Consider the following 12,601-nt stretch of genomic DNA (forward strand, 5'->3'; position numbering starts at 1 on the left):
GGAAGAAGCAACTGAGTACTTTGAGTAACTCCGAAGGAAACGCCCCATACCCTAGCCCCACTCCTCCTTTCCTATTTTACTTTTAAAAAATACAGTGACTACCTGATTTAGTGTATAAATGCTGCATTCTGAGGAATCCAAGATTCTGGCGCTTTTCCTTCGGATTGATAATAACTAGCCTCTCACCCCATGATACCCTGGACTCCCCTTGATTCGCTGCTGCCCTGCAGGCTTTCAGGAATACTGCTCTGTTTTGATAGCTTCACTAGACAACTTAAACCTTGCTACCAGCTAGGAGGAAGAAATCCATCAAAGCTGGGGGAATGCTGGGGCTTCCCTTTACCGCTGTGCTGTAGCCAGGAGGAACACGATGGTAACGTGCTTTGTGCTACTTAGTAAACACAGACCAGTTTCAGAAAGGTCTACAAAAATAACTTCGGTAGAATTTCATTATATCTGATCTATACTATTTCCAGTTTCCTCATCTGTCAACTGGGATTATCGATACCACCATCTCATGGGGTTGGGGAGAAAATGAGATGAGACTGCCCACGTAAAGTACTTAAAATAGTGCCTGACTCATAGGAAGCACTCCGTGAATGTTAGCTCTATTATTTTAATTTCTCTTAAATAGATATTCCTCTTATAATCATTAAAGATCTGGTCTATGTCCCATGTCAGGGTAAAAAAAAGTTGGAGTTTACATTTGTCCGAGCTCCTTAGAAGCAGGACAAGCTGTATCTTCCATAAACACCAAAGTCCTATTTTAAAACCAATAATTAAATAATTTAAAAATATACTTCATTCCATATAAAGCTCCATTTAAAAAAAAATAAGAATAAGTGCTCTAAAAATTTTGTCTTTAAAAAAAGAGACACATTATATTGCTGTTATGATATAATAGAATGGAAGAGAGGTATTAGTGTTCCAGGAATGACAAACAGTAGAAAATTTTAAGGGAATTGTCATCAGTGCTGACTCTCTTACACCACCCATACACATGTAACAACTGAGGACAGGAACAGGAGAGCTTACTACTTTAATCTAAAAAATGACTCCCCGGGTTTCTTCTTTATGCTTCTCCATGCTCTCTCCTCTATCAAAGTCCACCCACTCTCACGGGTTTATTCGGAGAAAGAAAGTGGGAGTGTATAAACTGCTTTGTAAATTCTAACTTATATACACAGAAGGTACCTTCATGCTTAACAGTCTGTTAAAAAGGTGCCCGCAGTGGACACTTCACCCATTTAACAGAAAGGGTCAATGAAGATCCAAGAACCCAAAGGGATGGGATGTACGGATGACATGCAACTATGGACTGAGAGTGTGTTTTTCCTTTTCGTAAGAATAATCACGTTCACTGCGGGAAACTAATAATGTCCTATATATGTACTCAGTAATTCTCTTCTGCAGTTGGAACCACCATAACAGCTGTGTCATGGAGTTCCTTCTGGTCCCTCTTCTAGGCATGTGCATGTACATATTTAAACGAAAGCACAAGTGGCTCACTATACACAGCCTGGTGTCCTGAGATTAACTTAGCTATGCCTCCCCCGTGGCCAGTCAGTGCTTTAGTTTCCAAAGTGCACGTACTGAGAAGCGAAGCTTAAGTGGCAGCTTGTTTTCTGGTCACACAGGCTACATTTTATAGGCACTGGGGATGACCGGATTTTCCATTCATGGATAATCTTAGAAAAGTCAAACAAATGACTTCTATAAGCCTCTCCATGAAATTGCCATATAAGAGGGTCTGAATTTAAATGGGGTGGGTTCACTTTCTTAAAAATCTTTTTCAGTAAGTTGATTTGTTAAAGAAATAAATATAACTAAAATAATAAAGAGTTCTAAACTCTAAAAAAGAGATTTCCCTTGAGATGTGAGTGCAAACATTGAGGTATGACCGGAATCCATACCTGGAGAGCCTTTAAATTGTGGGCATTCCTTTTTAATGTGCCCTTCTCTTCCACAAATAAAACAACGTTTTTCTCTTAAGTCTTTGTCATCCTGTCTCTTCCATTTTTCCACTGGAGGCCTGAGTATTTTCTCTCTGCCCAGGTCGACAGCCGCCCTCACTGGCTTGGCTTTCTGAGGTGTGCACTGCATGGGCTTATCTTCTTTTGTCGACACCTCCCTCTCTGTGTACTTGTTCTGAATTTCTTTGTCCTCTTTGCTTCTCTTCTCTTTGTTCTCAGGGTATCTTTGGTTCAGGGTATCTTCCTGATCACGCCGTCGTCTCACTCTAGAAGATGATATAACACCGGTAGGAAAAATCTAAACAGAAACCTGACAAGATATTAAGGGTGCTCCAGGTTTGGGAGATCACCAGAGACAGAAGGTATCAGGGGGAAAAACAAGAATGTACACATTTCAGTCCGTCTCCTCTTTCAGGAAGCAACCTCAGGGCGATGGTATAGTTTTTCTTTTTGATTTTCACAACTACTCTAGTGCCATAAAAACAGTATTTGCAGTTAGCAGAACTCCTTGGTCCAGTACCTGCTAAGATATGGATGTAAAGAAACTCCAGTGATCTTTGGGGTGATTTCTTGTGACTCTGAGGCCCATTCTTTTAGTAGGCACTAGAAATTCGAGATGTGGAACTTTCAGTTCACAAAGAACAAGGGTTGTAAGGTGATTTATGTTCTTAAAATGTTAAAAATATTTCTTTCTTGCTCTACATGAGCAGTGACTATTATTTGAATATAAAACCAAAGTACTAAATAAGAGCCTCGAATTCCAGATGGTGCCTTAAGAGCATGTCTTTAAATGAGAGTATTATGGTCCAATTAAGACCAACACACCATCCAAAACCATAGTATGGCCCATGCAAGCAATCAACACTACCCCACCTCCTGCAAACGTCACCAGAAGTATCCTGACCCACGTGAGTGGGTCAGCACAGCAATCATTAAGGGTTGAACCATGTACACGTGAAGGGTCCTAAATGGCAAAAAGCTGTACATAAGTCTGGAACAGCCCTGTTACTGTACACTGGAAGTGTAACTGATGTCCCGAAGAGCCCATTTTACTTTCCTCGTTTCTTCTGCCATCCCTGTTAGAGAGGCTGCCGACCAAATGGCTGAGTAGCGACTGGGGCAGTGACCAAAATGAGGGAAGGGGAGCAGGCCTGGAAGACTGGTATCTGTACACCCAAGGGACATCTGGTCATCTGTGCTTAAATGCACGTTTTAAATCAGTTCATTTTCACTGTGAAAAATCATTTATCTGAGAATTGCTGGATTTAATACAAGTTTATTTTCTGTTACAATAGAACCTCATTTAAAAACTGGTACAATAGGAAAGTAAAAATGACTTACTTTCTCCTCATTGGACAGTCCTTCATGAAGTGTCCAATTTTCCCACAAATTCGGCAACATCTATCATTTGGGGCCAGCTCTCCTTCAGTTAGCACTTCTGGATCAAAAAAGTACTCCTAATAGAACATAAATATAGAAAAGTATGAACTACTAAAGTGAGATCAAAACATGAAAACTAACCAGATATCAATCAGAGATGCTCTTTTTAATGATTATTATACTGTTTAATTCCAAAATTGAAGACCATTAAGAAGTTTACTTCAGGATAATTTTACCCAAATTCATTTTGCTTTATTCCTTTTCAACATGCAGACCATGGTTTAACCCTAACCACAAAGACAGCCTGTTTTTCCAGGACATTTCTACACAAGAGCACATACCCATGAGTCAGCTTCGCCAGGACGTGGAGGAGGCCGAGGTCAGGTACAAATGTTTCGCTTAATCATATAATGAAAAGGCTAAAATCCAATAAACTGAGGAATAGGATTTGCATTACACATACAGAGAAAAAGAAAGAAGCTATGTGCTGTTCTTTGTTTGTTGTGGCTTCTGGAGAAAAATATCAGAAGAAAGGAAAGAGAATGTCTGAACTGAATTCTCCTTGCCAGTGAAATTTAGGTGAGGACCAGAAGTATCAGGATCACCTAGGACTCTGTAAGAAATGCAAATTTTGGTCCCCACCCCGATCTCCTGAATCAGAATCTGCATTTTAACAAAATCCCCAAGGTGCTCTGTAGGAATAAGTTTCAGAAGCCTTGGTGTAGAAGACAACCATAGCATATCCAGCAAAAAGGAGACACACAGATGGGATCCAGCACTGAATATACACAAATGCACTTAAGGTTAATTTTAAAAGTCTTTATTAAAAAAAAAAAAATTAGGGTGCCTGGGTGGCTCAGTCTGTTGGGGGTCTGCCTTCGGCACAGGTCATGATCCCAGGGTCTTGGGATCGAGTCCCACATCGGGCTCCTCACTCAGCAGGGAGTCTGCTTCTCCCTCTACCCCTTCCCCCAGCTTGTGCCTGCTCTCCTTCTCTCTCTTTCGCAAATTAAAAAAAAAAAAAAAAATTAATGTTGGAAAAAAATAACTTGAACAGAAAATCCTCTAGTTCCTTACTCCCTTTTCTCTCACTGAAGGGAATTTCTACAGTGCGACTGTGCTTTGTTTTTAATGAGTCCAGTTCCATACAAATCTTGAGTATTAGGTTACGGGATACTAGTAAGCTTGCTAGCACAGAGAGCTTGCTTGGTCTCTTTCTTAGGCCCATTAAGAGATGTATTATTCTGCTTTCCAAGTGAAAAATCCAGACTTCCTATGAGGTAAGTGGAGGACCCCTAGCCACATGGAGGCTGGCCTTGGCAGAAGCTGGCATGGAGCCAAATACCCATGGGACAGCGATTCCATCTACATTTGTTGCCAAGGCAAAGCAACAGCACCACAATGACTAATCTTCCCACCCAAACTCCACTTCTAGCTGTTTCTCCCTTTTCTCCTGATAAAAATGGCCTCAGAACTGAGGATGTTTAAAAAAACGTTTTTGGAATTGCTTTGTATTGCCATTGTTTATATTGGCTAGATTCACCAGACTTTTAGAGTATTTATTGCTGGTGTAATATGTAAAAATTAATAAAGCACCTTTTTTGGTTTTTAGGTATTTCTTTTCTTTCCTTTTTGTTTTTTTTTTTTAAAGATTTTAATTATTTTTTGTCAGAGAGAGAGAGAGAGAGAGAGAGAAAGCACAAGCAGGGGAAGTAGCAGGCTACCCGCTGAGCTAGGAGCCCGACGTGGGACTTGATCCCAGGACTCTGGGATCATGACCTGAGCCGACTGAGCCACCCAGGCATTCCAGTATTTTTGGTATTTCTAACAGACACTTACCATTTTTGAGGGGCAGTCCTTTGGAAATCCTTTGACTGGAATACCAAATACTCTTCTACCATTAATGAATGCTTTCATGATAAAATTTGTCACTAAGAAGAAAGAGTAAGTGCTCAATTAGATGGAGTAAAAGGAAAAGGGATCACAATAACATTTATAAACAAAGCAACTTACTTTTCCTTGATAATCCAGCTCCAAGATTATGATTCAAATCAAAGGGATCTAAGCAAAGAAAATTAATGAGAACAAAAATATAATGAAATAGGAAATGCCATCGTTCATACATTAAGTGACTATATAAGAAGGAAGTGTTACATACTTTATTATTTGTAAAAGTACAGTTGTTCTTTGAAAAATGTAGGGGATAGAGGCAACAATCCCCCACATAGTAAAAAATCCACGCATATCTTTTGAGTCCCCCAAAACTTAATTACTAACAGCCTACTACTGACCAGAAGCCTTACCTATAACATAGGTGATTAATACATATTTGTATATGTATTATATACTGCATTTTTACAATAAAGTCGGCTAATGAAAATGTTAAGAAAATCACAAGAGAAAGTACATTTACTGTACCGTATTTATTGAAAAAAATTCACATGTAAGTGGACCTGTGCAGTTCGACCTCTTGTTGTTCAAGGGTTAACTTTATTGAATGGTTGCCTTTTTAATGAGTTTCCAATATGCAATACAGCTAAGTAATATCAATTCCTAAACATAAGTCAAGTGTTTTCTCCAAAGTGTCCATCAGAAGAGAGGGTGTTGCTTTATATTTGAATCTGTATAGACTCGTTCCTATTATGAGGAGCTGTTTCATTCTGAACAACAAAATATTGTTTGGAGACCTATTAGTTGTGTATGATCTAATGGTGCTAGTCTGGGAAGCATAAAGAGGTCACAAATTTATTTAGAACATTTTAGTGCTGAATGTTCCTGCTAACTAACAAGTGTTTTAAGGATCATGTTAGTCATCTTGAGGATCATAAAACACAGTTAAGACAAATTAAGACATATGCACCTGTCCCAACGGCATAACAATGGCTACCTGGACCTCAAGTTTTTAGTGAAATCTTCATAAAGGACTCCTCTATGATGTTAAAGGTCTGCATCACAAAGTCTTAGATAGGTATGTATATGTTGTGCTCTGGAATATTATCTATTAGATGACCCAGAAAGTGGTAGGAATGATGAAAAAAAATGCTGATGTAATACTTATTCAAGATCTGAATAAAACTTATTCATGAAATAAATGGAGATAAAGTACTTTCTAAATTAAAATATTTTATATATAATATACATATGTAATAATTCATACTTTGAATATTATGTATAGATATTTATTTCCAATAAATGCCTAAAAATACTGAAGAAAAGCAAAGGAAAAAACCCTCAAAACCCTTTTTAGGAATCAAGAATTGAAGACCACTTTGTATACAGTAGATACAAAAAGAATACAGAAATGAAAAGGGGCATCCTAAAGTTGTCTGTTATGCTTCTAATGAACAATAACTGGGGCACACCATTCTGGATTCAGACTCACTAACAGGTTCCTGGAGTAGAGGAGCTTTCACTCAATTTGATCCTACACAAATAACCGCTATTAGAACGTTACTTCCTAGTAGGGTTTTGTTTTTTTTTTAAGATTTTATTTATTTATTTGACAGACGGAGATCTCAAGTAGGAGGAGAGAGAAAGGAGGAATCAGGTTCCCCGCTGAATGGAGAGTCCAATGAGGGGCTCAATCCCAGGACCCCAGGACTCCAGGACCATGACCTAAGCCGAAGGCAGAGGCTTTAACCCACTGAGCCACCCAGCTGCCCCTTCCTTCCAAGTAGATTTGATCATGCTTCCTTCTGGTGACTTTCACATGTGTGTATGTGGAAGTATTTTTGGTTGTTTGTTTAATGCAGCAGGGACACTATGATATTAAGCTACGGGACAGTAATAATCATTGCTGTTGTCACCACCCCTGAAATTCCTCCATTCTAGAATAGCTGGTTAAAAGGCTTCTTTCTCACTTAGCCTATTATTTTTTTTTTAAGATTTTATTTATTTATTTGACAGAGAGAAATCACAAGTAGACGGAGAGGCAGCAGAGAGAGAGAGAGGGAAGCAGGCTCCCCGCTGAGCAGAGAGCCCGATCCCAGGACCCTGAGATCATGACCTGAGCCAAAGGCAGCGGCTTAACCCACTGAGCCACCCAGGCGCCCCTCACTTAGCCTATTATTAATGGTTCGTCTGAAAGTAATGTAAAAATGAGAAGTAAAAGATTAAGAGACTTCAAAAATTAAAAACAAAATATGAACAACTGGAGACCATAAGAATCCACTGTGATAATGGAAAGGTTTAAGACAAAGTTCTATGTTTTTGACACATGAGATCCTAAAACGTTATAACCCTATCTAAAGTCACAGTGATCTGAATTTAACTTTATAAATGTTCACAGTATTATCATACTGCCAACAGGCAGAAGTAATGATGGAAACAGAACGTAGAGTAACATGTTATTTAGCTAATCTGTACATTTAAAAAAATTAAAAAGATTAAAATAGATAAAATATTTCTTAGCCATTTCTCAGTTTCGTTTTAAGCATTTAAACTTCATTTTGTCCCTAAATTTAAAATCACACAAACTGCAAATAAATAATCAACTACAAACATATATGGCCCAGGGATCCTTGCATTCAGTGGGAAGAAAAGGCTTCAGCGTGGGCAAAAGAAATGTTAAAATTTATATATAATTACTTATATGTAAACTCCTTAATGAATAAAGAGAAAGTGAGGATCCTGAAAATTCATTCTTAGTGCCCCGTCTTCAATTCAGAAGGTGTTAAAAGTCCTACTCTTTTGAAGCTGCCTTATCTTTATTGCAAACTTATTCTCCAGAAGATGTTCAACAAAAATCAAAGATGTGTCCTGGTCAAAAGAGTTCTGAATTGGTGAGAAGGCCCATAGGAGGACCTGGGTCACTTAAAAATAAATCTTTATACTGGAAAGAGTCAAGTGTGCTGATGTGGACAGTAATAGGAAGGCTGTGCTGCCCATCCCAACCAGTGGCTCCTGGCTGTTCTGGAAGAGCTCTGCAGGGATGAAAAATAACACCCTCATAGTTCCAACTCTATATTCTAAACCATTTTAAGTTTCATTTTATTTGTACCTTCAATAACAATGTATTTTGAGGTCCACTGTTTCTTAAAAGTTGTAAGCAGACTTTTTCTCCTGATGCTAATAACATGTTCTTTAAAATCAAATTCCTCTGTGTAGAATCGAAGAAGTCCCAACCATAGTTGCCCAACAGATTCTGTATTTTTCCCATATTCTGGCCAATAGGTGGGCTAGAAATAGAAGGGAACAAGAGATATCATGCTCTATAGTAAAGTTTTAATATCTATCTTCATTTGAATCTTAGGGAGTAAGTTTGGATTTACTTTAGTTAACTGGAATTTAAATACATAAAAACATAATTACATAACTTTCTTTCACGTTTTTAAACATCATTTATGAGTTTATTTATCTCTACCCTGTGACTCAGAGACAGGGAGAGCTCAGGGTTTTAAATGTCAAACCCCAGAATGCATGTTTGTGGAAGCATCTGGAAATAAATTTTAAGAGCCTTGATGATGCCTGGGTTATTAGACCTTCGAACTCAAAGAAAGTCTTTTCAAACTCCTTGGCAAATATTCACTTGGAATAAAGTTACATAACCATTTGGAATTGACAGGCATTAAAGGAATCTGAAATACAGTCCCTTGAAACTCACCTGGCTTAATAAAAATGTTTTCAACTTCAAAGGAAACAACTGTATATGCTAGTTTTTCACTATCATAATATAGATAAATATAACAAGTGATAATATAGTTGTTGACCACGACACCACAGCATAGTATAGCTAACTTTTAGTCAAGGATGTAAAAAAAATCTTTACTCTTAAAATACGTACCAGTTCATCTATTTGATCAAAAAAATAAATATTCCAGCCATCAACAAATATTTCAGGTTTCTTTTCACCTTTGTATATCTGAAATTAATTTTTAAACTATTAGTATGGATTACAAATTTAATGCATTGATACAAAAACTTGTAGGAAAATAGTTAAATATTTAACTACAGAACCACAGAATACTAGAGAAGGAAGAGGGCTCAAAGACAACCCAGCTTTAGGTGAGAAACACAATTTCTTTTACTAATACCTCTTGAAGGACAGGAATGACTGGTGGATTCCTCTGCTGGAGAAAATATAGCACCATAAGCGTGTATGCATATGACGATAAGCTGCCTCTAGATGCGTCACCAATATCACACATCTGGAGGGAAGGAAAGTGAGGGACAAAGAAAACATCACCAGTGATTTCTGCTAAATTTGCAGCTATCCTGTTATCACTAAAAGTAAGGTGCTTCTACAGGGCAGTAATATGAAAATTACATCTTCAAATGCTAAAATGTCACCAAAACCAAACAATACCAGTGAAAAGGATGTCAAAAACAAACAAAAGAAAAACCCCAACCAACAGCCACAAGCAAGATCAGGTTATCATATATGAAATTTAAGATGATAAAACTGTAGCTTGCTATGGCAGGCTTCCCAAAGTAGTTAAAGGAAACATTTAATACAGCCATGGGTCCTTAAAAAATATAGACTTATGTTTTCACCTAGGTTTGAAGATGCAGTGAAATTTCCTGATGAATCCCAACAGGAAGGATACTCACCTTTGTAAAGACTTTCATGGTGTAGCATAAATATTTAACTCTGGGATCAATGGCTGAATAAGCAGATAAGAGCCTTGTGTTATGAAGGGCCTGTTAAAAGGAAAATTATACCATAAGGGATTAATTAGAAGAAAAAATTTTAGGCTGGAATATTCTGAAAAGGTTTACACTGTAATTCACTTCAGACTGAAACCAATATATTTTCCCCCAAAACAGAGCTTCATTAACTTACTAATAATAAGAATTATAAATGGTATCTGAACTCACGACTTCCATTATGTTAATACGTCCTTATTCTGAACATTCCTAGAAATAAGGGCTATTAAGGTAATTCTGTCTAAGTAGATGTTAGGAGTCCCCCACCTCAACCTGGCATTATTTAAACTGAATGCCCCTAGGATCCAGAGAAGGTTCATAAAGCTCCAAAGCAAAGCAACTATGGGACCAAAGACAGACATACACTATAAAATTAAACAAACTTCAAGCCAAACTAAAAGCACCTGCCACTCTGACCTCACTTTAAATAAATACGAGTAACTGTTACATCCCATCTCTAGAACACTGCTAGGCACACAGCAAGCACTCCTAAATAATGATTAAAAGAATGAGGGGCGCCTGGGTGGCTCAGTGGGTTAAAGCCTCTGCCTTCGGCTTAGGTCATGATCCCAGGATCTTGGGATTGAACCCCTCATCGGGCTCTCTGCTCAGCAGGGAGCCTGCTTCCTCCTCTCTCTCTGCTTCCCTCTCTGCCTACTTGTGATCTGTCTGTCAAATAAATAAATAAAGTCTTTAAAAAAATGAATAAGATTAAGAAAAGGCTTAATTTTACTTGAGATTTTGTAAATTAAGAGAGATTTGTTCCCCTTGATCTCCCTAAAGAAAAAGCTTAGAGAAAATCTTACCAGTGTGTTATACAAACTAATGTCCACTTCCAGACCACTTCTCAAATGGAAGAACTTTACAATTGGCACCTTTGCTGTTGTAATAGGCAAGATGTTTCTCAGACCTAGGTTGGGAATAAGATAGTATTGTGAAATACAGCAGCTGGGCCATAAGCTACTCTTGTTAATGTTCGAACATAAAATGATGTAAACCTAACTGGTCTGTTTCACTGCAGTCACTGGAACTACTCAATTCTGTTATTCAACATCTGGGAAGACTTTTCTGGCAAAGTCTATTAGTGAAACATATCGATATCTGAAGTACAAGGATGAACAAGGCAGCCAGTGCCCTCCAGGAACTCACTGGGTCACGAGTATGCGTATAGGGCAGTCAGTCACATAAACAAAGAACAGAAAAGGCTACTACAGAGTCTTGGCTACTTGGACCCTCCCTATTCTTCTCACCTGACTACATCCTAATATAGAGAAAAGCCTTTGAAGCAATCATCCGAATCCTCAAAACAAAAATTACTCATCACAAAGTTAGAAGTTAAGACGATAAAAGAAAGGAATCAACTTCAATAGGAGAGGAAATTGCCTGAACTAGGTTTTGAAAAAGGAGAGGGACAGGTAAAGATAGAGGCAACTGAGAGGATTTACAAGGAAATATACACAGGCACAAGGCAGATGCCTAAAGCAGAAGGACATGTTCCTTCCATGGAATTGTGAAGGCTATAGAGTAGACTTTAGGGAAAGAAACAATGAGTGATAGGAGGTGGAGCAGAAACCAGGAAGAGCCTATAGAGAACATATATATCCTGACAAGGAGACATCAATGAACTGTGTAAGTTGGGGAGAAACACTGACCTCATCTATCTGCACAACACCCTGGCAATGAAGACTGGAGACACCAACCAGAGGGGCACGGTGACCATTATGAAAAATGATCTATCTGGGGCTCAACGATCTTGGTGGCATGTGGTGCGGAGAAGCAGCAAGACATGCTTCGTGAAATATACACCTGGACTAGCCAGGGAAGTGGAGATAGGGGAGCGGACATGGAAGTAGGGGGGATAAGGAAGAGGAAGGAGGGCTGTAACAGTAAGCACCACCAGTTCCTACAGACCCACAATCCTTTACAAGCACCACCTCCTAAGAATGTTCACCCTCATCCAACAGATGAGAGGACAAAGCCCTAGAAATATTAATTTGCTTAGAAACACGGAGCTAGTAAGTTGCAGAGCTGAAATTTGCATATAGGTGTGACCAACTCCAAATTTCTACTGAACTTATTCTAGGATGAATTAGTCATTGCTTCACCCATTTTGGTGATTCCAAGAATGTCAGTGTCAATGATGGAGAAAGTAGATTCCGAGGAAAGGGCAGGAAGTGGAAGCTGCAGCAGCAGGAAGGCAGTAAAGAGAAAGAGGAGTTCATTCTGAGATGGAGCTGGAGTTTTTTCTCAAACAGGTAAGTGGTGGAATCCGAAGGGCAGATACATAGTGATCCGAAGTTCAGGTGGAAAGTATGTAGATGATAGAAATTACAACACAAACAGTCTGTGAGGGAGACAGAGGAGGTCTAACTTTTCCTGATGGGGAAGTGGGGCAAGGTAGGTCATATTTACTGAATCCCTGGCATATGCTAGACCCTGTACTTTAACGTACCACCTTTCTTAACCTTGAACGTTATTATTGTTATTCTACTTTGTAGATGAGGAACCAAGTAGTTAAAACGCGGTTGAGTGTCTTTCTGGGAACACACAACCAGACTGTATCCAATATAGAGATTATAGATATCTCCACACAAGAGGAGAGC

General features: G+C 38.6%; 1 protein-coding gene across 16 annotated transcripts in view; it reads right to left on the reverse strand.

Moving 5' to 3' along the window:
• The window catches only part of TUT7 (terminal uridylyl transferase 7), a 61,268-nt gene that overhangs the window by 12,412 nt on the left and 36,255 nt on the right, over nt 1-12,601 (reverse strand). For 15 of the 16 annotated variants that reach the window (XM_082696561.1, XM_082696550.1, XM_082696551.1 and 12 more), the window contains exons 18-26: nt 10,805-10,908; nt 9,903-9,992; nt 9,386-9,499; nt 9,136-9,213; nt 8,353-8,530; nt 5,367-5,414; nt 5,193-5,284; nt 3,315-3,430; nt 1,914-2,239 (exon numbers count right to left, since the gene is read on the reverse strand). In XM_082696561.1, coding sequence (XP_082552687.1) covers nt 1,914-2,239; nt 3,315-3,430; nt 5,193-5,284; nt 5,367-5,414; nt 8,353-8,530; nt 9,136-9,213; nt 9,386-9,499; nt 9,903-9,992; nt 10,805-10,908 — 1,146 coding nt within the window. Of the gene's footprint in view, nt 1-1,913; nt 2,240-3,314; nt 3,431-5,192; nt 5,285-5,366; nt 5,415-6,819; nt 7,219-7,415; nt 8,531-9,135; nt 9,214-9,385; nt 9,500-9,902; nt 9,993-10,804; nt 10,909-12,601 lie in introns of those variants that run through there. The other variant, XR_014302190.1, reaches the window with a different exon arrangement.

The sequence above is a fragment of the Mustela nivalis genome (assembly GCF_964662115.1).
Source record: "Mustela nivalis genome assembly, chromosome: 13".
Classification (NCBI taxonomy): domain Eukaryota; kingdom Metazoa; phylum Chordata; class Mammalia; order Carnivora; family Mustelidae; genus Mustela; species Mustela nivalis.